Below are 27,866 nucleotides of genomic sequence, written 5' to 3' on the forward strand. Positions count from 1 at the left end.
TCAGACACCCCCCCCCCCCACACACACACACACACACACACACGCATTCAGAGTACCATGAATTTAATGAAATAATAATGAAATAATTGTCCCTTAGGTTGAGGCGCACGTGCTTGTGTGTCTTCTTTTACAGCCTTTAGCTGAGCTAATTTTTAACCCTGGAGGTCAATGTATCTTAATAACAGTCATAAATTTCAATTCCTTTGCACATAGTGTAAAACAATTAACAGAAAGTCAACAACAAGACATTGAATCATACTGACGATGTTTAATTGCAGAAAGTGTGGACCACAAAACTGACACCATTCAATGCAGACATGATGTTCAAGGTAATGTGCGTGTGCGCGTTGATTTTCACTGTGTAGTAAAATGAATCAGTACATCACTGCAGTGACAGACTATTTGAAAATATCTATGTAAAATCTTCATTTACCAGGCTAAATTCAAGTATTACAGATCATGTCTCTCTAAAATTGACGTAAAACAATAAAAACTACAATATCATCTTCAAGTGTACAGAAAGGAAATGCACAAACCACTATTTTTTCAAGGACATAAATAAAAGAAATGATATGGACCAGTAAATGACGAGAGTGCTGTATTACACTCTAGCGCAGGAGTCCACCTGCAGCTGTACAGGGTTTAACTCAGGCCAGCAGTCTGTGCTCCTCAGGCTCACCGCAGGAATCTCTGCAAGAAACACAACACACAAACTCAGCCTAAAGAGACTCGTCCAAACTGACTCAAAAACAAACACATAGTTTAACTGTTCACAGAAGCACAACAAGTGTGGATGTCAACAAAGGTGGTGGGGTGGACCAAAACAAAAGGGGCCATTTAGTAGAAGCGAGTGAAGCATGCTGGGTAATTAAAGTGAGGGTAGATGAGGGGCCATTGTGTGGTTAGATTTCCTGGACAACACCACACATTGTCTGCTGGAGACAAGGCCATTGTTGTATGGGGCTACAGGCCTGTAGGAGCGTGGGCATGTTTGGGAGTTTTCATATCTGGTTATGTTGGGAAACTGGATTTGTCATTATTTAAAAGGCTGTAAACAGTCGTCACACAAATACCCCACTGTTAAAAACACGCATCTCTCTTCTAAAGCTAATCGTTCTTTTCTGATTTTCTATAAAGCAGAGCTGCTGGATCAAATAAAACGCTTCCTGCTATTACAGTGAAAATGGTGCCTTCAGTCATTCTCCTGACGTACTGATTAATACTGAACTGACAATTCAGTAAATACTTGATGAGACAATGAGACAACATAGTGTGTCAACAGCAGTTAGAGGTGAAGAACATCTTGTTCTGTAAGACATCAGTGACATCTAATGGTTGTCAGGCAACACGTGGCTCATGTGCTGTTAAGGTGTCCACGAGGCAATTCAGAAACATAAAAAAAATCTCTGGACGGCGATTACTTTTCTTTCTATGACAAAATAACACAAAATAGCAGATGAACACATCCTGTGGTGCAGTCACACTGATGTCACGCCAACATGCATCATGGCGACTGTCGACTAAAGCACATGCAGAACGTCGGGCTTTCTGAGAGAGATGGACAAACAATTATTTTCTCGTTGCAGTAAAAGGAAAGCCAGTGTACCTGGTATTGTGTGTTTGTGGGGATGAGCTCACAATGATGAAAAAGGCTAATCTCAAGCATCATGACAGTTTGAGTCATGTAACCTGACAGTGCTGCGAGGACAAATGCACTGGGATAAAGTTAACGCTCTTCAAAGGAAACTACAGAGCTGTAAAATACAGCATCACTGGTATCAAAACCAATTATTCCTATTTGGATTGGACTGGTGTATTTCAGTCTCTTTACCTGCACCACAAACGCTGCCAAGCCAACCAACATGGTCAGCAATGCCAAGCGCTGCAGCCTGCGCACATCGATCTGCTTGAGCAGAAGCAGTCGAGCCCAGCCCATCTTCTTGGCGGTGTGAGGGGGGTAACGCATGCTGTTGACTCCCTCCATCTTCAGCTGCTTGATCAGACAGCTGCGCAGGTGGCTGAGCTGGTCAAAGCTGTGTCGGCCGTGGTAACAGCCCATACCACTGTTACCTGAGCAAGAGGTGGGAAGGTAAGTCAGCTTTTAATGTGTGTCAGCTTTATTCCTTCAAATAAATAGGAGTGGCTTTACTATAATACACTCACCAACTCCTCCAAAGGGCAGAGCGCTGACAGTAAAGTGTACCAGACAGTCATTAGCCAGCAGAGCTCCACTGGACGTCTCAGCGATCACTCTTTTGATCAGCTGTTTATTAGTCAGGAAGAGTCAGGGCAAGACAGTCAAACACAGCACTGTGGGTATAACCTCATCAACATCATTGCATTTTACAACCACAGCCACATAAATGTCTCAATTTGACCTAAATAATGGGAAACAAGCACATCTTGTTTACCTTGTTGTCATGGGAGAAGACATATATGACCAGAGGTTTTTCTCTGTCATTAATAAACTGGATGGCCTCATCTACACCGCTCACTGTGATGATGGGCAGCAATGGCCCAAAGATCTCCTCCTTCATCACTTTGGAATCCCTCATCACATCCTTCAGCACAGTGGGGGCTGCAGGGAGGCAGGAAGAAGAGGGTCAAGATGTACTGATACTGCTTTATATCCTGTAAGTACAGGGCTACCACCTTTGAAATATAAAGTCATCAGCTTGCCACAATCAACTCAGTTCACACAACTTCAGATTCTTGCCAGTAGAGCAGCCTGACAAATACAAAAAAAAATGCTTTTTAGCGACCAATTGCTCGAACACACAACGTACCTATGTAGCACTGGGATTCGTCACTGTCTCCACCAATAGCAACTGTGCTACCCTCCATGAGAGACATGACCCTTTTAAAGTGCCGCTGGTTAATAATGCGTCCGTAGTCCTCAAAGGTTTTTGGATTATCTGTGTAAAACTCCTGCAATATGTGAAATAAAAGACAAATGAAGTTCAGATTGCTTGTGATCCCACAATTAAAGACAACCAGTGGATTATTAAAGGGAAAACTGAGATACTTCTCTCTTCTAACGCCGTTTTTTACTTCATGTTGTGGTCAGCAATAAATCCTTTGAATGTATGGTTGCTATTGTTCAAATATAAATAAAATAAATACATATTTGTCTTGTTTGTATCATGAAAGCAGTAATATTGTGCTCTTGATTCTTTACCACAGCAGATAAAGTCATGTAGGAGGGATAACTACAAAAACATTAGCTGCAAAGCCTGTGTTGCATACAGCAGCTGTTCTAAAACATGTTTGTGTCATGGGGCCCCGATGACACGACACGATGAAGAGATACACATTATGGTCACAAAGCAGCTTTTTGTCCTGGGAAGCCTCGTGTCAGAGGGATATTTGTAACTGTACTGTGTGACTGTCTCAATTTTTCAGCACACGGGTAAACAACAGCTGATCCAGATAGCCAGGGTTAAAATTCTCATGTATTACAGTCTCTAATCAAGATTACCACTTTCTCATTTTACCTTTGACCTCCTGAAATCCCTTCAAAGATCTATCAGAGTCCCATCTTAAAAAAAACATACTTTCAAATCTTCATTTTAGACCAACCTTGATGCTCTTTTTAATCTCTTCTACGACTCGGCTCTGGATGGCGGGTTCGCACAGGATATAGTCAGGAGCGATGCACGTCTGGCCACAGTTGACAAACTTTCCCCATGTGATGCGACTGTATTGAGAGAAAATAATAATGCAAAAGTTTCCAACTTTTAAGATGCACTTCTACACTGTCTCAGCACCCCAAATACCCCTTCTGTCCAGCACACTGCTGATATTTTCAAACTGAACCTGGAACTAGGTTAGTTTGGAGAATAACTGCTGTTTGGTGGTTATTTAATGAAGTTCAACTAATGGCAGCAGTTTTGTGTTGCATTTTACAGTTCAGACTGACCGACATGCCACGGTGATGTCACAGTTCTTGTCGATGTAGCAGGGGCTCTTCCCGCCCAGCTCCAGGGTCACTGGGGTGAGGTGGCGAGCTGCAGCCTCCATCACCAGTTTACCCACTGTGCTGCTGCCAGTGTAGAAGATGTGATCAAATCTTTGCTTCAGCAGCTCCTGGGTCTCTGACACGCCACCTGTCACCACTGGGTACAGATCCTTTGGAGAGTTGATGACATTATTAAATCTCCCTCTATAGTCACATGAAATGTAGATAAAGGTGAGAAGGGTTACGTATCATACAGAACAAAGCAGGAGACTCACTCTGTCTAGATACTGAGGGAGAAGTTCCTCCATGACCTTGGCAGAGTGAGAGCTAACCTCAGATGGCTTTATCACTGCTGCATTTCCTGAAAGTTGAATAAGAGAAAAATAAACTTTTGCTTTTCTAAATATGTCAGATGTCAATCTGTGATGGTCATTCATTATTTTGTGATTTTAATGAGTGAAATGCTTTAAATTTGTTTAAGGTGTACCCTTTACCACCTAATGCCGGGATCAGATTACACACTATTTTTGTCTTTGACGATGGTCACTGTGTCAGATCTAATGATCACAGCGTCATTAAGTCTTGCTGTGTCTTGGCCAGGTGACTGGCAAGACTACATGTATGACCCCGACCAATCACAGCACATCTTATGCACGAGTTCAGATGTCATCGGGGAGGCGGGTGAAACAACTGTCAATCCAACTGGGGATAATGTTATGACAGCACAGCAGCTCCTCGCCTGGCTGATGAAGAGCTTTCGCTATTTCTCGCCAACATTTGTCATTTTTTTGACTCGGTCATTGTATTCCCTCAAGGACACGTCAAATAGGCAGGGGTACGGTTGGTGCAGCTCAGTGACCTCTTCCTCTCTTTCACTGTCCCACCTGACAGCAGCAACCTCAGCATCCCTCCTCCTCCTCCTATTCATCACGTTTGTCTGGTTGCACTCTGTAGAGAGCACCTGGTCATTTAGTATGTCACACTGCACGGGTATAGACGCCTGATTGTTGTTCACGATTGAACATGACACTGGTAATTCCTTGGCCACGACAAAATCATCTCAAAATCAGGCTAGAATTATGTAGTCTGATCCAGGCATAAATCTGACTCAGAGAAATGTCATCGATCTGATGACAGTAAGGACTGCCGTTGTGATTTATGCATACATGTGACTCTGGCAATTTCTCAGACACATGACCCTCATGTTAAACTGCTGCTATCTTTAAATAACAAGACATGTCTGAAAAGGGCTCAGAGTCATTTCTGAGGATAAGATTTGCTTTTACATTACTGGTGTTATATCTATCATGTGCCCCATCCTTAAGAACAACATACATGCAATTAAAATAACAGCTCTCTGACACAGCGTATCAAAAGATGAACGTTATGAACAGCATGTGCTTCACAAAGGCAGCTTTTGTTATTGTACTGAATGCTTAGCTTTAGTTTTCACAAAATTTGTCCTCTCCTTGTAGCTAGCTAACTCAATTGTGAAAACTGGGCTATGCCTGCCATTGTAGCCACACTACTCACTTAAGAGTCTACATGTCTTGTAGCTGCATTGCATTCTGGTCTACTGAGTCTTCTGGATGTAGCTTCTTTAGCTACGCTGCAGGCTATGCACCAATAATAACACTTGTACACCTATCTACAAATACACATGGGTGTGTGGGTATATTTGGTACCAGCAGCAATGGCTCCAACCAGCGGCTGGAGGGTGACAGCCCAGGGGTAGTTCCAGGCCCCGATGATGAGCACGACTCCCAGAGGCTCCGGCTGCACATACACCTCATCTGATATGGTGAGCAGGTTCTTCTCCACCGGCCGTGGAGCTGCCCACTCTGCCAGCCTCTCTATAGCCACGATGATCTCTCCCTCCAGTCCCAGTGTCTCAAAGAGCTCAGTCCCATGTTCACTCTGAAAGCAGGAGGAGGGACAACTCAGTGCTCATCGCCCGTTTGTTTGTTCATTCATTTCATTCATTTGTTAATTTACATTCACATTAGTGACATGTTCAGTAGAGCAAGATTTAGCCTGAAAGTCAAATCATCAACTGCAGTCTCTGGCCAGTGGTTAGATGATCTCTACAGCACAGAGTAAACAGTGTTGTAACACGTTGGATATAATTTAGTTCATCTACTGCTGCTTTCATATTCAGTATTCACTATTTATGTGACACCATCTACAGATGGGCCAATTGTATTCTATCTCTCCCTCTCACTCTCTCTATACATATATATACACACACACACACACACACACACACACACATACTGTATGTATAGCTTATTTTAGTAATGGCCATTTAGATATTTTTGAACAAAAAATTATTTAATCTTTGTCAAATTTTCTTGACTTAAACGCAAAGTCACATTTATGTAACGTAAGTGGTAGTTAATGTCAGTGTGTACTGATTTTGGAATGAGAGAATATCAGAACAATTCTACAAATGTTGAGGTGCATGACTGAACTCATTTTTAAGTGAGTTCCTTACAGCTGAAATCACTGAGGCGCTATTTTTAACCAACGTAGTCCAGCTCTACTATTGTGCTGTACAGAGCTGGAAATTGACCCAACATACGAGTTATGCTTGCTTGAAAGTGTGCATTACTCTTCACAGATCCAGTGTGTCGGATTTAGTGGCATCTAGCAGTGAGGTTGCAGATTATAACTAACTGAACAGCCCCCGCCTCACCCTCCTCTTCCAAGCACATAGGTCAATCTACAAACACCACAGGCCTTCTCTGGAGCCAGCGTTCGGTTTGCTCACTCTGCACTATTGCAGAGACATGGTGGCGCAACATGGTGACATAGATGCTCTATGACCCAGCAAACAAAAATGAGGCCAACAAGGAAGAGCAGTCAAAAAGTGCGTCAATCCCCACACATCCGTATGTAAAAGGCCCAACAGCAGAAATTAACATGTTTCCAGCCTGGTAAAAAACCTAACAGTTCAGTTCAACTACAAAAACTGCAGACAAGCAGAGTAGAACATGTATGATATAAAAAATAATAATAATGAAATAAATATAATAAATGAAATATATTATGAAATATAGTCCTGCCAAGTGACTTGTACAGTTCCCAGACTCCCCAGGGAATGGATCCAGTTTCCTGACACTCAAGAAATTTCGACATTTTCCTGGATTTCTACGACCTACTGGACTCCTACAGAGGTTTGACTACCCCACCTTGCCCAGGTCCGCTTTGACAGCATCTGCGATGTCCCCCCGTCTCTCTGAGATGAAGCGCAGCAGGCTCTTCAGCTGGTGGATCCTGTACTCCAGAGGTTTGGTTTTCCCGGTCTGGAAGGACTTCCTGGCCCGTTGTACAGCCAGCTGCTCTCGAGACATCTTCAATAGACAGTATGAGGGCCAACTCTCACTTTCTGGTGGATTTAATTAAATTCTTAATCAATAGTGAAGCTGGTTCCTGTCAGCGAACAGTGAACTGCCAAACGCTTATCAAACACTGACTGCCATGTTATCAGCTGACACACCGTTAGCTAACGATAGGTCAGTGTTATAACCGCAAACAGAGGAGTGTGTTTTGGGAATGACAGTGCTCACATACTGTTCAGATAAATTTCCCTAGCTGATAAGCAATAAAACCCTGAAATTAATAATTTGTCAGACCTTGTTTGGCGGAACTTTGAGCGAGCGTCAATATGCCCTGAACTGCAGCGTTTGTGACGGTAAAGTTACTGTGCATGACTGTGTTGCCTTAATCTTTTAGCAAATACTGACTGTGATGGAAACCATGACAATATCCTTATGACCACCTCACAGTAAGTTCATAATATCGCTTGTTCATCCCAGAGTCAATATATTGCTAACGTTAACGTTATAATCTTTGGAAGAACCCTCCTCCTGGAATTCTAGGTTGGCTTAGCTTCGTTGCTAATAGCATTGCAAACTGTTGTTCAATAGCTAGCTATAGCAAATGCACGGACAAATTAAGCAAAAGCTATGTACGAGATACACGAGGACCAGCTACAGCAAATTAACCTTAACATTTTACCTTTCGGGCGCACTCGTCCGGTCTTTCCAGTTTTATGTAAACGTTAGTAGCTAACTAGTTACAAAGTTATAACGCCCTATGGTTAGCTAACGATGGGAAAACGGCGCCAGCTATTGGTCTGTGGGTTTGTCAATCAGGGAAATAAGCAATCAGCTACCAAACGCAACCAAATGAGCCCCTCCCTCCGTAGCAATGACAACAATAAGCATGGCTGCTAACCCAGCCGGAGGCTGCGGATTCTCAACTGGCGCAGGGTTGTGGAACGTGTCTGAACAGGACTGAAAGGGATCTTCGTCGCGTTCTTATTTGCCAGATTGACAGTTTTGCCACTTTTTTTTTCGCTGAGGCTGTTCCTTGTGTATATGGAGACAGGGCAGTGACTCTGAATTACTGCACTGAAAGTCGAACTTTGCACTGAAAACAAAATCTGAACTGAAAAAGGAAACGCTGAAACTGTCGGAAGAAGTTACATGGGCATTTAAAGAAGTATTCGCTCGGATAAGTGTCAGGTAAACACAGGCATTAAGAGCTATTTGAAGATTATCTTCAGGTGTTTTCTTCATTCAGTTTTTTTCAGTGTCAGCGTTTTGTCTGGCAGAGCACTCTCAATATTTAATGAATGTCAGTCCAAAGAGACTTCCTTCAGAACACTGGAAAACACACACAAACTGTGCCCAGAACAGCTGAGATCACATTTTACACACCCAGTAAACAGAGGCCTTAGGTTTGTACACTTAGACTTATGTTTATAGAATTTGGCTAGAATAATCAATAGGTGTATGATGTATGCCTTTTTCTCAAATCATCTGTCATAATAAGAGTCAAATATACAGAAACAAGAACTTCACTTGTTTATACAGCCTATATAGAATTATAGAGGGTTTTTTTCACTTCAACCCTTTTGATGTCAGTCAAGCTTTAATTTTCTATCTTATGAGTGAGAAGATAACTAAGGCTTCAAATGAGTGTGTTCAAGGTGTCACAATAAAAATGCGCAAAACATTCAAAGTATTGTTTAAAGTAAGTCATATATTAAGGTCAAACCTTGTCATCCAAACTCTCAACATGTGGGAAATCGACAGAACCAAGGTAAGAGGGAAAAAAACAAGGCAAGACATCTTCTGTTTTCTCTTTTTAATAACAAAGACTGTATTTGTGTTCCATAAAGAACAAAGAGAGACACTCCTTGGTGAGAGACACAAGTATAACTTTAACATTTCTCTTTGAAAAATCGGTGCTTGGAAAGTGTTGCATTTTCAGGGTCATGACTGACAGCGGGGTTCTTCAAAATGCATTCAGATCAAGCTGGAGAGGCGCAAAAGGGTACGGGTAACAGGGTACATACATTCAAGATTCTAGAGGTTCTATGGGGTAAAATGCAGACTTGGTACCCATGCTTTATCTAAAACAGTCCAACTTCAGTTACAGTCCAAATGGTACAGAGTAAAGATTCAGGTGGGTTTCCATCAGCTTTCATTTGCCCCTCTTCACACTGCGTGCAATAAAAGGCTTCATGTGGTTCAGAGTGCTCATGATGAGGATGACGGAAACTGAAACCCAGATATGTCTAGGAATAAGAACAGTACATCAGAGGAACAGGCCCAGAGACTGCTGGGTGCCTGTGAATGCATTTATACACATTTTTACACAGAAAAAGAATTTATTCACACATGTACAGAGGAGTAGGCCCACGCCTGCTTTCACAAGAAGAAGGCACCTCCTTTTCCATCGGTAACTGTATACTACTGGCCTTAATGCACACCTGGCAAGTACACGTGTGTATATATACACTCATATATACATACAGTACATACACTGTTGGGAGCACAGCAGACGACTTGAGGGGAGGCAGACTGAGTGGATGCTAGGCAGTGCAGATTGTGAGAAACCGAAGTATCACAAAATTTGGGAAAATGAGTATGAAATCTGAAGACATCACGCTCATTTCAGAAAATTTCATGAGAGCCACTGAACAAATGTGTATCTTGACCTCGACAATGAACAGTCCTGGTAGAAAGAGTTCTCTGGAAAGTTCTGGAGCTGCCACAAGTTTTAATTTCTTCTTTGGCACACCCCTATTGTGCCAAAGTAGGTTTCCTTATCAAACCCTTGGCAGACATGAATAAAATGTATCAAATTCATCTATGTACATATAAAGATTTGTGCTCTTTGACTGACAGGCAGGGCGTCTGATGGTATCATCGATGCCCTGAAAACGCAAACTGTGATCTCACACACACACACACACACACACACACACACACACACACACACACACACACACACACTCCCCTCCCAAAAAGAGGGGAAAGGAATCACCACATGCACCACATACATATACAAGTTTGCAAACATCAAGTTTTGTTAAAAAAAAATTAGCTACAGATACTGACAGAACATAAAAAGCTGTAGTATTTTAGTAAAACGAAACTTATTATTAAGGTAATGTGTCAAGTAATATGACCATTCAGTTTCACAATTAACTCCATCAGGGTTGAAAGTGGACACCTGATTGGTTGTTCAGCACTGCAGTGGGGACAGAAGGGCCTGTCGCCACTGCAGAGGATCTCAAGTTCTGCTTTTCTTCTGAACATCTGAGCCTACACGCCTTATGACAATGTGAGCAGAGTGAGCCACTGTCACCCCACCTTAACCCCTCCTCAACATAATCAACAAGTCACCATGCCAGCTCTGTATTTTTCTGTGATTTGTCTTGTCTTGTACTTTTATAAATTATGTCGCTTTGATGTTTGAGAACAACTGCATCTGTGAATTCAATCCAAGAGAAAAGTGGTTCTGTCAAACGTCCAGTTGATCTTTAATAGTCGGGGCCCTGCAAAGTTGAGCTGAAGCCAATTTGTCTTGGCTGTCCTGAGTTTCCCTGGTTGCTCTGCCTTCTGAAGACTTGTTGATCATGCACACAGAGCAGGTGAGTTTTTAGGATGGGGGCAGGAGTGATTAGAAAACCCTTCCCCTGGCTTCACATTTCTACCCTCAGAACTTGTACAGATAGACGTCTCCTCCTCTCAATCCACAGTAAAGTGCTTGAGCTAGCAACACAAGAAAAATAAAAACAAAGCAATTACAAATCTACAGGTTCCTTTGCTCACACGGCTGTCTAGTTTTTGTAACAGGAGTTTGTGTTTTTATGTAAAAGTCTACAATGTTTGTGAGTTGGATCTGTTACAGTGATCGGCCTTAAGCCTTTTGCTAATTTCTTCCATTTCCTTCCACTCCAATACTTGAGGTGTTCAAGATAGGCAGGAGACTCAAACATCCATGTTCTTCTGAACCAATAAATAAGAACAATAACAACTTAAACACAGAGTAAATAACCAGTTATCTCGTAGTAGTACGCAGGATTTTAAAAAGATGAACTGCTTCATGGGGAGCTCGAGTCTCTTGAAGTCCACAGTCTCATAGCCCTGTCCATCCTCTTTTTCTTCTGGTAAAAAAATGATATCCTTAAAGATGGACATATATATATATATATATAGAAGTTGATCAGGTTCAACAGGATCACCATTATAGTGTATGAAAACAATGCACTTCAAAGTGCATCCACTATGTCCACATCCGGTTTCAGCCTTTTGTTTCTGGATCCAATGTCATCTTTGGTTGTAGATTTGTGCATCAGTCGCTTGTCACAGTTCAGTCCATGATGCAGCCAGTAAAACTAACTGATGATAAAAACAGATGAAACCTATCAAATGAAAAGTGCTCAAACTGCTACAGGAGGAACAGCGGCTTTGTGAGGATGGTAGTCAAACAGTCTCAGGACGTGGTCCCTCTGTGTGTGTGTTTATGCGAGGGCTGCTACTCATACAGCGTGACAGTGCAGTAGCAGAGGGCTGAGATCCTGCGGTCCACGCTCGCCTTGTCTGCAGGGAAAATACACAAAACAAGAAGGTATTAACAGAAGTTGTTAAAGCAAACACTTACATAAGCAAAATTCAGTATCTACACAGACAACAGGTCTGCTCGAGACAATTGGTCTGATGCAACAACCTTCCATATAATCCTGTCCTACTCTCACACAAGAGTGTTAAGTCAGATTCAGCAAACTTTCTTCACAACATTTTTGTAGATCACTCATTTCAGGTCAATGAATGCCACCTATTCATGAGGAGGTGTGTGTTAATGAGGTTTGATCATTAGCGTGAACACCCACATCCAAATTGCTATAAACAACTACAGTCTGCTCTATTTTTATGGACAAGTTTCATTCACAAAAAATGGCCCTGAGGGCACACAGATGACTTTCAAACTGCAGAGCTTCAAGTCCTGCTATAAGAAATCAGCAAATATCTGGCTTGATTTCTGGAACATATTTACACACCGCATTCATTCAGATGGTGGCATTCCCATCCTTAAACCAAACAGTGTTTTCCCCATGTTTTCTGAGCATGAGAGAAATGGTGAATGATGTGTAATACTGTGAGTGTGTGGGTGCCTCTCAGCGTTGGTACTCACACTTGACAACGTTCTCAATGTCAGTGGGGTCCTGCAGGATCTTGGACAGGCCGTCTAGCAGCATGGCAGCCTTGCTGTAGCGGTACGCTATGTCTTCTGTCTGCTTGAACATCTCATCCAGAGCTGCTGACTGAACCTGACACACACATAAACACACAACATGACATTAGGCAGGCCAGTATAGATTCCAGCTGCACTTTACTGAACAGATCATTTGAAAAACCTGGTGGAAATGATGAGAATCAACACAACACTAAACTCCCTTTGTCTCTTTAAGCCCTGGACTGTGTATCTGAGACTCACCATCTCCACAGCATGATTGTAGATGAGCTTCTCTGCTGTGACGCTGTTGATCTCGTCCACAAAGCGCTGCTTATCAGAGAAGAAGTGGTTGAGTTTGTCAGTCAGCTGCCGGCAGAGGGAGATGCAGCTTTTGTAACGCTCGTTCAGATTCTTCACCACTGAGAGGACAGGGAGAGGGATTAGTTCTTCCTTGCAGGAGTAGATACATGTATTTCAAAATGACATGTTTGTCTCACTATTAAGTGAATATGCAGTAAATATTAAGTAAATAGACACAGGTAAGTTTTAGAGCAACATTCCTCCTGCTAGTCAACCACAGTTTCCAGTATAATGCACTGACCAGAGTTTAATTCAACTAATGAGAGACGACATCCGAAATGTCCTTACCCTGTTTGACAGCAGTGGAAGGATTGAGTTTGGCTGATTTAATCTGAGCCTTGGCCAGATGGAGGGAGGAAGCCAGGAGCTGAGCTGCCTTCATGTAGAGTACCAACTGCTCCACCTGCCTGTAGGGGGCAGCACAATCATAGTATATGAGACAGATGGAAAAGATTAAACACTGCAGCAACACCAGTGAACAAAGAGCCTCCTCAGACCACATGCTATTATTAATTGGGTGAGATTATCATAAGGTCAGAGGAGATTTGAGTATTCTTGATTCTTTACCCCCACTCTTTGCTGAGCTGGCTGATCTGGTCCACAACCACACTGTCCTGGGGAGGGTAGAGGGAGGCCGCAGACACACCAAGCTCCGTCCCTCCAGCTCGAACTGCCGCCATCTCCAGGACACAGTCGGTGAATGAAAGCATCATCCGTAGGTGCATTAGGGTGTCTGTATGCTCGCGCTGTACCATGAATTATAAAGATTAAAGATAAAACACACAGGAAGATTATTAATGATGTTGTCCGATTCATCAATATTCTTTCTAAAAGATGTGAATCAGACACAAAACAAGAAACCTCACACCCCCTCACCTCCATGAGGGTCTCCTCCGGCAGTTCAGGGGCTTCGAATGTGATGAATCCCTCCAAGCTGGGAGGGGAGGTCCCATAGGGGACGTAGCGCAGGCTGCTGGGTGCCCCCTCAGGGTGGGGGACAATCTGCCCACCCACAAAGCCTCCTGGAGGGGAGGAGCCCATGGCCATGGCTGGAGGAGATCCAACATAGACCCGACCACTGGTGGAGCACAGGGAGCCGGCCGAACTGTTGGAGCCCACTGAGAGAAGGACGGGGGGGAGAGCAGAGGATCGAGAGATAAATATGACCGAGCAATACCTTCAAAAAGACCACCGGACTGCATACTGGTTCATCTTATGTGAGGGTCCTCACCTGAGGTGGTTCGTGGTCGCGAGCCCAGATGGCTGCAGGTAGGAGGAGTGCAGCTGTTGGGCGGTGAACCCACAGTGAAAAGGACAGTACGGGGACTTGCTGAGCCACCCTGAGCCAGCCCGCTGGGACCTGCAGGGGCTTTGGGAAGAGGAAATTTACCTGTTTATTTCTCTCTCATACAAAGTTGATGTTTGAATCAAGCTTAAATTTCACTTCAGTTTAAATTACACTTCATAGCTATAGAAAAAGCTGCATTCAGTACACTGTATGAAGAACCAGAATCACTTTGATATTATGTTTATACAGAACTTTTTATATGGAAGCATACAGACATTAGTAAGTCCACATATTGACTAAATGACCACGGGCAACCGGTGGTAAACACTGTTCATCGTGTGTGTATCAATGTGCCCATACCTGTGTCCATGGGTCGCTCTGTGTTCAAGCTGTCAGTGCTGCCCTGATAGGCCTGCCCACCCAGAGTGATTCTGATTGGCTGCTCAGCCAGACGACCCGTGCTAACCGATCTGCAGGAAAATCACATGTCAAACAGTGGACAAAGTGAAGTCACACTGTAAAGAGTAAAGACACAGGAGGACTTTCATCATTACATCATCTTTAGAATGACGTTCGAAGAGGCTGCTGCACCGAGCCAGTGACCTTTCCTCTAAAAACTGGCATGTCATGTAATACACATGACATAAATGAGATAGTCAAAGGTCTGTTTAGAAGCACTCAATGTTAGACCCAAAAATGTGTTTTGCTTGCATGGAAATGAAAAGAAGGGAATGTAGTCAGCGTGAAAGTAGAAAATTCAATTTAAACCCAGCAAAATAAATCAAATCAAATCAAATCAAACTTTATTTATATAGCACTTTTCATACATAGTGCAACACAAAGTGCTTTACAAGAGTTAAAAACAATATAAATAAAAACAGAATAACATGAAAAACCCAACCCTCCCACCCCCCATGTGTACTAACACACACCCTCAACCACATGCATACACACACACAGAAACAAACACACACACACACACACACATTCTCACCACAGACAGTAGCAGAAGTAATGAGACATGCAAGCAAACAAAGAAGTAAGTCAATAAAAATTACATCCAGTCCAAAGTGTCACATCACATTTCATTACGGTTAAGGGCTATAAATACTGCATGTAAAAAAACTGTGACAGCATCATGTCCATCTTATGAGAGATGAACCCCAATGACCAGACCAGAGCCATACATGGACATTAATTTATCAGTCTAACATATAATAAAATGGAAGCTGAGATGGATGAAGAAAAGTGATGGAGACTGTAGGCAAGAGAAGGAGACGGATAGAGGATGTGCTTCTTTCAGTCAATCCTACCTGCCAAAAGTCCTGCTGGCCTCAGGAGCGGCTGGGCGTCCCGTGAGGTACGGGCTGTAGTGGTGAACACAGATATCCCGGGCATCTGCCAATGTCTTGGTGGGCACGGGGCTATCAGCCAGTGCCATCAAGTTACAGGATGCCTGCGTTTTGGGGATCTTAAATGGTGCTGAAATAGTCTGAAAGAAAAAAGATGAAACAGGGAAACATTAACAGCTGATATTTTAGATGATTTGGTATTGACTATCTGTAAATTTAACACCTGCACTGACCTTAGTTGGGGAGCCAATGATGGTGGGCAGCGGGGACTTCTGCAGCCAGTCGGATGTGCGCGGGGAAGAGCCAAGGAGCTTGGTTGGGGAGGAGCCGAGGTTGGCCGGTCGGCCGAGCTGAGGGGAGTGGCTACAGGAAGAGGAGGAAGGCTGAACAGGGTCTGATAACTGCTTGTGAAGTTTCTGCCTGGTCTGGTAGACCTCTGTTAGTGTGGGGGCGCTCTGCAGCCGAGCCCCCAGAAGCTGAGAAGATGGGACAGGGGAACCTAGAGAAGACAGAGGGACTGAGTTAGAAGTGGTTCAGCTCTAAACTTTACACAGGGGCAAAAAAAATAGCAGGGAGTAATGCTACTAGTGACACCTTAAGCTTTGCTAAGTCACACTGTTTCTACTGACGAGTGAAAGTAAGATAGCTCTGACACTTTTCACAGAGACTCTGTGTTGGTCATTAAATCTGCTTGTTTGTGTGGCTTTCCAAAAAGGGGACAAAGTCCTGTTCTATGTCTGACTGAAGCCTCATTTCAGACAGTGCTTCCCTCTTTTAGAAGAGTGGTCACCATGACAGCAAACCTCTTGACACAAACAGAGAAGTTGTAAGACGTCTGCAGTGTTAATAGGACAGCAGCATCAGAGGCTTTTAAAAAGACCATGATTCACGGTGACTCATGCACCTTGTCAATAATAAAGCTATGACACACAGCAGAACATCAAAACAACAACTACTAACTGCAGATAATGCTAATACTGCCTATTCTAAACAGGGCTGCATATATTTGAGTCAGTGTTCTGTCATCCTACAATTTCTTTCATCCTACCTGGCTGCTGTCTGTGGCTGCTTTCACACCCCGCATTTGCTAAATTACCACGTATTCTCCATTTTCTTTAACATAAACTGACGAAGTAGTTTGCTGTTTCAACAACGACAGAACCATTAAAGGCGAATCTTATCTAAGTGAACAGGTTGGCACAGTCAGATGTGGGTTAACCCAGTGACCAGGCTTTACAGAGGGCAGCTGGTTTTGCTGGTGGACTGACCTCCTGAGGAGCTGCGGCTGCGAGGTTCGTGGCTCTGCAGGTGACAGCAGCAGTGACCGAGCTGCTCAGGGATGGTGCCCACTGCAAACACAAACACAATTATCTTCACTGTGAGCTTCTGGTTCGACTCATGTCTGGAAGGTGATATTAAAAAGCTGTCTAGACATGTCCTTACCAAGAGGTGAGGGGGAGTAGGGCCGGGAGCTGCCAGTGGAGAGACGCCTGCCTACTGTCTGAGGGACGTCTCCAGAGCTGGGGGACCCCGAGCCCACCTTGGGAAACCCCATCGGACTGGTGTTGGAGCGTCTCACTGTGCCAGACCTAAAGTACAAGTAAAAGTCACTCAGTTTACAGAACCACGAGAACACTATTCGAGTTGATGTAAGAGTTAAGTAACGAACAATAAATGACAATTCTCCAGATACAGTTATTCAACTACCCCCTCCCAAGTCTCTCATTTCTTCTCCCTTTGGCTGACTTCAACCAGTTTTGCCAGTTAATAAATACTTGTTTGGCTGCTGAGACAATTCCAGACAACTGCAGACGACTGCAAGAACTGTACAACACCTCAATGCAGTTCTAAATCACACAGAAACAAAGCATGTGTGAGAGCATGTGCTGTACTCATCTCAAATCTATCACACAAAATATTTAGTACAGTTACAATATCCAGTGGGACCTTATGAGATTCACTACATCATCTGAGGTCTGTGAATCACAATTGGAAAAATTCAATCAATTGCTCTGAAGAAATAGATTTCACTAAAGGTGCCCAGTATTTGTTTACAAGAAGTGTTTATCCCTGAGGTCGAACAAATTTGCTGAATGTATTTTTGTTTGTTTGTGTGAACATTGCTATGTTTGCTTGCTAGGTCTGTTGCCTGTCAATCAGGGTTAGCAGCTGAAACCAGCAGCAGGAATGCATGTAATGTTGCCCACATTATCATGTGTGTGCAAGATGTTGAAAGAAAAAAAAAGGGCAGCCATTAAACAAAACAAGTGACAGGTACATATCTTACTAGTAATCTCTCTGTAAATGCTGGCTAATATTAAGAGCTCATATGAAAAGCTCAACACGAATTACCCTTCTTCCTCTTTCTGGTTTCCAGCCTTATCTTAGAATCTGGCGTTATCTGTGCAACAGAGCAAAATTAAGATCCATCAAGTTCCTGTCACATTCTTGTTCCTTAAAGTGAGAATAACAATACAGAGACATTAAGAAGGGCTTCTGGCAGGTCAAAGGGACAGACAGCTGTCAGCTGGACAGTGGGACAGCTGAACAAAGAAGCACAGCTAGGGCAGATGGTGAGAGGGACGCTACCTGTTCTCCTGGATCTAACTCCCATGGGTGCAAAGAGGTCACCCGAACAAGAAACGTTAAGCAAATCCTTATCTTCAGAGCTACAGTCGCCACAGGAGGAATTTAATGGCAATGCCAGCAGAGCACCAGATGAACACAAGCCCACACAGAATCCAAAACAATACAACTGTTAAATAATAAACACATTAGCAATAGAATGCAGCTGATTAGCTTACAGTACCTCTCCTGTTCTCCTTCTCAGACAGCAGGCTGTCAATAGGAACAACACAACTAATCTCCCTGTGAAACTAGGTGCCACTCTTCTTTCTTCCTCTGCCCTCCCATCTGCTTTATCTCCACATAAAGCCTCAAACAAACCCTCCCAGCAACATGTTGGGAGGCCACAAACTCAAACTGGCACTTGGCTGATGTAATTTCAGTGAAACCTAATGGCTGACGAAAAAGCAGGCCGGGTTTTCAACACCTAGCCTAAAGGTTCACTCCCACATGGTGAGTAAACCCTTAGTCACAGGTTAACATCAACAAACAGGTGCCCGTTCCAGGTGTTGCATTACTAATCACTTAAAAGACACAAATTGCACTGCGTTGTCAGGACCAGTAAGGGCACTTCCTTCACCCTCAGACACGGCAGAGGTGGCTCTTACCTGGGGGAGCTGTACAGCGTGGTTGTCGGGCTGCTGGACAGGTTTTGCTTGATGCGCTGGTAGTTTCGGATCTGGGTGGGAACAGGGATGGGGGTGGTCTCGGCCCGTGGGGACACCATGGGAAGCTGTCCTGAAGTGGGCTGCGGCTGCCTGGCGGGGAAGATCCGGGAGACGAGAGCGGTTAGCCAGTCTGCTCGAGGCTCCCGCTATCTCTCCACGACACCATCAGGGGTGTCAATCGCCATAATACCTTAAATCTCCAAAGTTCTACCAATATCGTTCTGAGTAGAACTTGTAGGGACTTTGTTTCGACAGCTTTGAGTTCTTTCTTTACTTCGGTGTGGAGGCAGGTCGAGGAACTTAAGTTTAGCTTTGCTGATCATGAGAGCAGAGTCAGTGGGTGAAAAAAAGGGGGCCGGGCTTCCATGTAAACACAAAAGCAGCACCAATCAGCTTTAAGCTCGTTCGGCTGAGGGCAGGGCTGGCCAATGGCACGTGCCAGACACATCCTCTGTGTTCAGCAGACACAGCAGGGGAAGTGCAAAGATATAGCTCATTTGCATTCTTTTGTTATTCTAGAGGAGACAAAATGTTCTCAAACATAAAGCCATGACTGAATCATGCACAGAGGGTCTTTGTTTACATATGGAATGCAGAGAAAAAAAGCAGAGTGCAGGAAATGGCCGTTAGAGAGCAGCACCAGTTGGAAACCAGTATTATGTAATGATCTGATGCTTGGGAGGGTCTGCAAGGGAGAGAGGAGGACACGTGAGGCGAAGACTAGTCCAGACAAAGAACCAGAGAGCAGTTGCTTTGTTGGATTTCGGCAATTCTGACATATAAACCCGACCACATGCTATCCCTCTCTATAGACTGAGCACCGGTCGAGAGGAGATTTGATACAGTAATCCATGACGGAGGCTTTCTCCAGCTTGCAAAAAGCTTTATTGATCCCAGCCGAGGCTTAATATGGAGTAGAATGTTGAGTGCCATTGTCCCCTTGTTAAAAAGACATGGAGTTTGTAGGTCAGTGAACAGCTGCTTTTTAAAGAGTGGAAAGAAGAGAGACACTGAATCTGAAAGCCACTTGCTTCTCCACTGACCTGGTTATTCCGAGCAGCACAGGAAAGGGGGATGGGATCAAACAACTCAGGCCTTTTCTTTTTTGTGATTTGTCACTTCTGTTTCTCCACATTCATCTCCTCCATTTGCTTACATCGTGTTTCTTTTTTTCCCCTAATCTTCCGCTTTCATTATGATGATCATGTCTCTCCAGACATCCTGCTCCTCTCCCCATCTCCCCAAGCCCACACTCTGTTCCTCTCCCACCCTCTATCTCCTTCCTTGAATCCACTCAATTTAAGACACACAGGGTGCAAAGGATAAACAAGGCTGTGATTTAGGAGCTCTAGGAGCTGGCTGGTGTTCCTAAATTGCAAGGGACAACTCCTGTAATGAAGAAAAAATTGGTTCCTCCTGTGTCAATGGTTAACTAATTTATGTAAGCAGGAAAGAGTTATTGCTACAGAGAAAGCCATTAAAAGGACAGCAGAGGGAGGGAGTAGAGCTTGGAGCATGAACGGTTAGAGGAGGATGAGGCAGAACACCAACAAAGACAAAACAGAGTGAGTGTCACAGAAAGGGGAACAGAGAGGGGAGAGAGCCGTTTGGCTTCAGGCTGTTTACACATGCAAACGGGAAAGCAGGGAGATAGAAGAAGAGGAAAGCAGCATCTGGCTGTAGGTCATTAATTAAGGGAGAGGGAGAAAGAACAAAAACAGACTGATGAAGTTTTACTAGCAGTCTTACTAGCAGACTGTGAAGTTTTCACACAAGCTAGTAAGACTTCTGAGACTATATACTGCAGGAAAATAACTGGTGGACATGACGTCCAGTTGTGCAGTAGGTATGACAACTATTGTTGCATTTAAAAATATACTAAGCAGCATTTAATACACAAATCCAACATCATTCAATAGTGATCCTATTGTCAACAAATCCTACGAAAAGAGCAACAATGAATATGTCCCACTACCAAGTACTGGGTCTGTATCCAAGGCCTGATATATCCTCTGTGCCATACAGCTCCACGGTTGTTAGACTATTAAAAACACATCAATGACCCATTGTTGCACTGGCTGAGCTGGGTGTTTCATTTTCATAAACACACGCACACACACTATAGCTCATTTTGACTCAATCCCACATATACCGTCCTACTCACTGCAGCACCCAATGAGTGTTCCCAACATTCCCCCATTTCCTCCTGTTCCAGTAACATTTCCTCCTGCTTCGAGTGACACAAAACCTCAGCATCTATTTGTCTCATCAGCAACATATTCTACTAATTCTACCTCATTCTACTAAAGAGGTCAGTAAATGCTGCAGTGTTAAAACAACATGGTCGCAGTACATGTGAGGATGTTTTGATCTTTTAATACACAGCTGAGGCACAGTAACAGTTGCAGGCGAGTTCTGGCGAGTGTGCGAATCTATTCTTATCCCACAGGCCTCGGTGGGTCGGGTGCTTTATTTAGCACAGAACCACCTTGTTGTTTGGCTCAACTTGTGATTCATAACTCGCTAATCATGTAGATTTTGGAGGAGTGAAGAAGAATTCACTCATGACAAATGGACGGTGAGTTTGTGTGACATCTGGTGTAAATCTGAGAGGAGGTTGTTTTGCTGGTGGTCAGAGAGCCAGAAGCCGTGAAACAAAGAAACAAAGGAAGCCTCGTTAAAAGCACACAAAGAACTGATGACATGACCTTCCACACATACACACATGTGAACTCAAGGCTGTGTGTGAAATGGAATCTGACTCACAGCATCATGTCACACTTCCATCGCATAGTCAGGCTATTTTTTTCTCTGACTCTTGTCAACATCCAGTTCATACTCGATGAACCGCGCCTGATAAATTAGCCACACTGGGCTACATTTCAATTATGATACAGTATCTGCAGCATTCAGAGAGGCTTTACAGGCCCTTTTCATGCCCTTTGGAATTTTCTAAGCAAATAATAGATAATAAAAAGCCAGTAAGATAAACTAACCGATTAATTCTCAGCAAGAAAGCTACTAATTTTATTTCACCAAGTTTTTAAACTACACCTGTAACTTTGTTCATTTATTGTGCACGCAACAATGCCTCCCACAGCTATTTTGCTGATTGAATCAGGATTCCTGTAGAGTTTTAATTTCTCTGTCTAGAACTTATTGTCTTTATTTATAGCTACCAGCAAGGGTTTATTTTGAGTTACGCTGATGACTGTCAAGAACAGCACGTGAGATGACATGGGTGTTTACAAAACTCTTGTATTTTTGTCTTTTATCTGTTTGCATTTAAGTGCTGCTAATCTACCACAACAACTATTAGGTGAGTTAAAACTGTTTTCTGAGGTTCAGTAGAGGCTTTTAGTTTCTCATGATCATACAAAGTTTGTTACAAAGGCGTCAATAGCATCATACTCACCCTCCACACATGAGGAACTCACTGGATGGCCGGCGTCCCACTCCCATTGGTTGGTCATCTGAGGAGGAAAGGACAGAAAAGAATGATGAAGGTGCAGAAGGATTTAGTGATGTATACGTCAGCAGTAATTAGGTGAGTAAATGCCACTCAAAATGCCAGGTGACACTCCCAATGCTGCACTTTGTTCATTGTCTGAGTGGAGGACGAACAAATGCAGGTGTGTGTTTGTGTGTGCTGCATCAGGCGCAGAGCATGAGGGTTCAGTTTACCAGTCAGGAGGGTCAAGTGTGCGTGCCTGCTGTTTGTGGACTCATGGATACAATTACAGCATGAAATGGTTCGGGGCTGTCTAATTTACCGGCTGTGGATTTGGTGACATGTGCTATGCGTGAGTGTGTGTGAGCATGTGTGCTGTGGTTATCATTGTCAGATAGTAAATGTGACTTGACTACATGTGTACTGCAGTCATGGTGTGTCTATTAAGGAGTGCAGAATGTGTGGGATTGCACAGAACAGATGTCAACGTGTTTATTTCAGTGTCCATAGGCCACGTGTAACACACATTGTCTGTACAAAGAAGTATGTGAAGAGGCAGCATGTATGCGCTGGCTCAAGGTTATTTATATATTACAATATGAGTACTCATTGGACTATTAGTTCCTCCTGTTTCTGCTATCTCTCTACATGTTTACTCTGACTAACTAATAAGTATTGCACCATGCATTGAGAGATCATTTCAGCCACATTCAGCCAGACATTAGCAAACCTTGTCTCTTTGAAGTAAAAGACATTTTGCACAAAAGTAGCCTGTAAGGCTTTGTGGGGCAGTGTCTTCTCGATAAAAAGAAACAAAGCTCCCTCTGAAAAGGATAACTGCTTTAGGTTCTTCATTTATTGGATTACATAGCTGCTTCCAGACCGTCTGACATTCAGTGTGTAAACCGTCTGTCTGAATGTACAGTGTGTAATATAGTGTGTGTAATAAAGCCCCACGTAGAGCTGGGCAATATAAACAATATAAACACTGATTGTGATAGAAAATGTGCTTGTTAAGACAATCTGAAACTTCAATATACTGCCAAAGCACTAACAACCAACTGAATCACAGAAACAATTTCTAATAAGTCATATGAAAGTCTTTTAAGAGTGGACAGCCCACTCCCCACAAAATAGGTACAGCGGCATTGGTCAAGTTAGCTGAACACACCACATGCTATTGTTTTGGTATCAAAAGTTGATTAAGTTACATGGGAGGCATGAGTGTTCCCTCAGCTAAATATAACTTTATCTCCTGATGAAATAAAAATGACTGGAAACAAACGATGAATGATTCTTTCAATTCCTGGTCATTTTTAAAACATGGAATGTGCTGCTAGGGAATTTTGAGTTCTTAAAATTGATCAGGTATTGTAACTTAATTCATACTGTGATTATTTTCTGCCATGTTGTCCAGCCATGCAGGTAATAACACTGCATTCTCCATAAAAGAAGTGATGGCAGGTGAACTATAAAGAACCCAAATTCCCAACCTGCCACCATAATCAAGTGAGTTACATCTGAGTGAATTTAGGGGATTTCTGTATGCATATGTATAGTAAATGTATTGGCACTTACAGCTGTCAGTAGAGATGTGAGGCACCAGGACAAAGTCGTCAGTATCACAGGACGAGTTCTTACTGCTGGTGCTCCCTGCAGACTCTTTGGACAGCTGCAGGAAGTTGGGCGGACCGAGCGGAGGGGATGACAGGCCGTCTTCTGCTAGCGTCTGCATGTCCGGGAGAGACTGTGTGTTCACAGACAGAGCGGAGGAAGAGGAGAATAAAAGATTAAGTTGTAGTGTGCCTCCTCAATGACGTTATTAAGGCTTCCAGGCAGGGCCGTGCTGACTGTCAAACAAATGTAATCACATTGCTTCAGAGAACACTGACATCCTGGGAAATTGACTTGCCCAGCATTCCCACTGCGGCTGTGAAATGAGATGTGCCACTGTGCAAACACTGTTATAACTAGCAGTGCACTTATTATTGTCAGTAGTGTTCGGCTTCCACTAGTAGAATCGAAATAAAAGGGGCAAAACGGGTGTTGGTAATTCTGCTGGTAAAATGAAAATATACATTTTTACGAAGGGTCTGTTTGTTTTCCCTCTCTGGACACCACGTTTAAACAGGCACAACAGGAGCACAACAGGGTGGCATGGTTGACAATTTATTACTTTTACAATGCGAGTGTAATCCCCTCTGAATGAGGATTTCTAAAGTAAGATCAAACTCACAGGAGGGGAGTTGTAGCGGATGCATGGGGAGCTGCCACAGGAACTGTCCGTCACTGCATTGGAGGTGCTGGGGACCGGCACTGGACACGCTGAGGGCAGTAAATACACGATTAAGCATGTTTTCAAGTCGGATGAAGTCAAAGTGTAGTACAGTAAATTCTGCCTGGGAATGTGGTCATTGTGCTTACATTTTTTAATGGTGGATGACGGCTCCAGGAAAGGATGGCTGAAAAATGTGTCTGCAGAATGAGGGGTCAGAGGGACAGAACAGATTAGAGAAGGTAATGTCAAGACCCCAGAGTACGTAAATCCAAACCTGAACAATACATTTACCGTTCACATACATATATTCAATATATCACTATTATGTCACAACTCACCAAAGTCCATCCTGTCTTTCTGATTCCTCTGCAACAGGCCAAGCAGAAGATCGCTAAGTTGTGGGGATGTCTCCCTTGGGATGCTGGGAAACAAGAACATAGAAACATTAATACCTTGTTTCTCATAGGGTGCCTATAGGCGGTCAAAAACAACAATCTTACTAGATTGTTGCATGTAACATTGTGCAAGATGGATCAAATAAGGTCTTGGTTGCAGTCTGTGTCAGACTGTAAGACATGAATGTTGAGGCATGTCAGAATGCCTGGTTAACTGTTGCATGATGATGTAAACTGAAACAAGACTAGCAGTCTACAGCCATGCCAGTGGCTCTGTGAGACTGTACTCAATGCTAAATGCTGACCTTGCCATGTTCCCCAAGTTAGTTGAGCAGTTGCTAATCAGCAGTGAGCACACATACAGTGGAGGCTGATGGGAATGTCATTAGTCTTGCAGGTATTTGGTCATAAGCCTAAGTATTAGCCTGATGATGGTGCAAGGTGAGTCACCAAAGTGATTACAGTTCATCCTGAGGGGAACAGGGCTGTGTGTGCCAAATATGACAATTCATCTGAAAGTTGAGACATTTGACTAAAAAACAAAAACATCCACCTGCTGGTGGAACGAGAAGAAGAGACAAAGCATCACCAAAGTCAGCAGATACACTGTCTGGGAGCCATGAATGTCTGCTGTGTCATCAACTAGCATCGTCCTTCTGCACTGGTGCCAAAGATTTTATCATAATTTCTTTCACAATTGTTGCCTCTTATCTGGGACAGCCAAAATCACACACTCTAAAAAGAGCCTGAAAACAAAAGACAAGAGGTTGGATGTCTTACATAGGTTGTAGATTCTTGTTCTTCTCATAGAACATCCTCAGGTCTTGGGGACTATTGGCCTAAAGATATTAATACAGAAATTAGATGCAGAGACACACACATCTGCAAACACATTTGTTACCAGTGTGTTGTGCACAGCATTAACCTGGAATGGTGGCTTGCCAACCAGACACTGGTAGATGACCGTCCCTATGCTCCACAGGTCAGCCTTGGCATCGTAGTTCTGGGACATGATGACCTCTGGGGCCTGAAGGAGGAAAGGTCGATCCAGAACAGAGAGAGTTACACAACATACTGCTGAGAAGGCTGAAAGGCTGCTTTAAAATGACTGACCTAAGCTGATATTCTAGACACAAAACATATCCAGTGAAACACACTGACCATGTACATAGGTGACCCACATAGTGTGGCTGCCATCATGTTGCTCTGGAGGTACCGTGCAAAGCCAAAGTCAGCTGCAGGACAGTAGCATGAGACAAACCAGTCAGTACACATGCGTTATTATTACTAATAACACAAACCACCATTGTTGAACTCTGGAGGATGCCTGGGAGGCAAACACTGGAGACAGTAACACATGCAGAAAACAGTCTTGCATTCAAAACAGAGCTAAGCCAGTGATGGAAAACGCCACCAGTGTTGTCAGAAACACATTAATTACAAAACTCAAACTCCACAATAAGATGTTTTGAGTGTGGACAGCAAAGTAGCTATTTCCTTTATAGTCAAGGTTATTTACACAGAGAATGGCAAATAAAATGATCTCCTCCATGCCCAGAGCATTTTTGTCCATCATCCTACCTCTGACCAAGAGTAACTCACTGCAAGGCATATTATTTTGCTTCTGAATTCAAAAGTACCACCAGCTAAACAAAGCATGGCTTTTAAGAAGCTGCTTAATCAGTTTCAAATGGACCGTAGCCATAAATCTGGATTCAATAGATGCTCCACGTGTTCTTGTTCCAGCCCTCTGACACAGTAACGGCTTGATCAACAGCTGAGAGGTGGGTAATACACTACATATGAGTTGCTACAAGACATGAGATAAATAATTATATTGATATTAAATCTAGCATCATGTCAAAAAATGGTGTGCAGGTATTACATTAGCAGTAAAGTTTCAGAAAGCCTGTAGCACTCAGAAGTCACCAGCCACTAACTGTAGATTCCTTTCAACGTGAACGATAGGCCAATGAAGAACTTTTTGCATCTAATTCTGTCACCTATTTTGATGCGGATGCCGCTGATGTTGGACTTCTTGCGACCCACATACGACAGCAGGATGTTCTGGGGTTTCAGGTCACGGTGGATGATTCCTTTGCTGTTGAGGATGCGCATGGCTGCAGCAATTTGCTGGAGGAAAACTCTCAGTGTGTCTTCCCTCAGCGTCCCCTTAGCTAAAGAGGAGATAAAAATGAAAGTAACCAAGGTTTGAAAATCAGACTGTTGCCATTTGTCAGTGCACATTAGTTGATGCTGAAGTAAAAACAGCTGAGGACTCTTAAAATGGCTTTCCTCTGGAGTGACAGACCTGCCTTCTTTAAAGTATTCTGTGGAGGTTTTGACTTTTAGTAGTGCTGACTGTATTTTTTATTGTGGGTCCCTGATTTGCATGATCAATCCAGCCACTGGTTTCATACCATTCTGTGGACTGATAGGTTGTAGTGATGCTCCATGACATGTAGCTATGTGCCAACAAAGGCAACGAAGAAAAGTGCCTGCTTGCCAGCAAGGATGTAAATAATGTACGATTTGAAGAACAATCAGCTTCGCAAATGTTTTCTGAGGAAAGAAGAACTTGTAAAATTAGAAATGTAAAATAACTTTTTTTTTGTTAACAAGGAACCTCCACAGGGCATCTTTAAAGAAATCAGCTCATTAAGATGCACCTTCTTGCTTCTCTTTCTCTTTCTCCTGGATAACAGTCTTAAGGCTGGCTTATTGATCTTAATCAAGCGCTTCCTGCTGCCTAATGAAGTACATTAATGACTAGTTTTACTTGATCTGAACAGAGAAGATTTAAAAACAATTAAAAAAAACATGCATAAACTCATTAGCATAATTTTGCACTGCGGCTGCTCTTACAGCCAGAAAAAGTGCTAATCAGCCTCACTTGATTAAAGCCAACAATTAGCATATTACAATAATAATCCTGCAGTAAACAGAGTAAATTGAG

General features: G+C 43.2%; 2 protein-coding genes across 3 annotated transcripts in view; both read right to left on the reverse strand.

Moving 5' to 3' along the window:
* Positions 1-248: 248 nt before the first annotated feature.
* LOC143323711 (aldehyde dehydrogenase family 3 member A2-like) lies at positions 249-8,224 on the reverse strand. Of its 2 annotated transcripts, none has more exons than XM_076735722.1 (11): positions 7,979-8,224; positions 7,150-7,311; positions 5,644-5,875; positions 4,234-4,319; positions 3,920-4,128; positions 3,580-3,697; positions 2,787-2,928; positions 2,412-2,578; positions 2,164-2,263; positions 1,832-2,070; positions 249-690 (listed from the first exon to the last, which is right to left on the reverse strand). In XM_076735722.1, the coding sequence occupies exons 2-11, from the start codon at positions 7,309-7,311 to the stop codon at positions 676-678; spliced, it is 1,470 nt and encodes a 489-aa protein (XP_076591837.1). In that variant the 5' UTR covers positions 7,979-8,224; the 3' UTR covers positions 249-675. The 2 variants fall into 2 exon arrangements, with proteins under 2 accessions (XP_076591837.1, XP_076591836.1); XM_076735721.1 differs by having other exon boundaries at positions 7,150-7,346.
* Positions 8,225-9,097: 873 nt separating this feature from the next.
* Positions 9,098-27,866, reverse strand: part of ulk2 (unc-51 like autophagy activating kinase 2) — a 38,894-nt gene continuing 20,125 nt past the window's right edge. The window contains exons 6-27 of the mRNA XM_076734766.1: positions 26,914-27,087; positions 26,072-26,145; positions 25,836-25,937; positions 25,691-25,749; positions 24,854-24,936; positions 24,662-24,712; positions 24,474-24,562; positions 23,816-23,984; positions 22,202-22,259; positions 18,727-18,876; positions 16,937-17,082; positions 16,762-16,842; positions 15,727-15,992; positions 15,455-15,633; positions 14,502-14,611; positions 14,085-14,222; positions 13,730-13,971; positions 13,421-13,599; positions 13,142-13,260; positions 12,755-12,912; positions 12,452-12,587; positions 9,098-11,859 (exon numbers count right to left, since the gene is read on the reverse strand). Of these exons, the coding sequence (XP_076590881.1) occupies positions 11,795-11,859; positions 12,452-12,587; positions 12,755-12,912; positions 13,142-13,260; positions 13,421-13,599; positions 13,730-13,971; positions 14,085-14,222; positions 14,502-14,611; positions 15,455-15,633; positions 15,727-15,992; positions 16,762-16,842; positions 16,937-17,082; positions 18,727-18,876; positions 22,202-22,259; positions 23,816-23,984; positions 24,474-24,562; positions 24,662-24,712; positions 24,854-24,936; positions 25,691-25,749; positions 25,836-25,937; positions 26,072-26,145; positions 26,914-27,087 (2,828 nt within the window). The 3' untranslated portion in view covers positions 9,098-11,794. The remainder of the gene's footprint in view (positions 11,860-12,451; positions 12,588-12,754; positions 12,913-13,141; positions 13,261-13,420; positions 13,600-13,729; positions 13,972-14,084; positions 14,223-14,501; positions 14,612-15,454; positions 15,634-15,726; positions 15,993-16,761; positions 16,843-16,936; positions 17,083-18,726; positions 18,877-22,201; positions 22,260-23,815; positions 23,985-24,473; positions 24,563-24,661; positions 24,713-24,853; positions 24,937-25,690; positions 25,750-25,835; positions 25,938-26,071; positions 26,146-26,913; positions 27,088-27,866) is intronic.

The sequence above is a fragment of the Chaetodon auriga genome, chromosome 7 (genome assembly GCF_051107435.1).
Source record: "Chaetodon auriga isolate fChaAug3 chromosome 7, fChaAug3.hap1, whole genome shotgun sequence".
Classification (NCBI taxonomy): Eukaryota; Metazoa; Chordata; class Actinopteri; order Chaetodontiformes; family Chaetodontidae; genus Chaetodon; species Chaetodon auriga.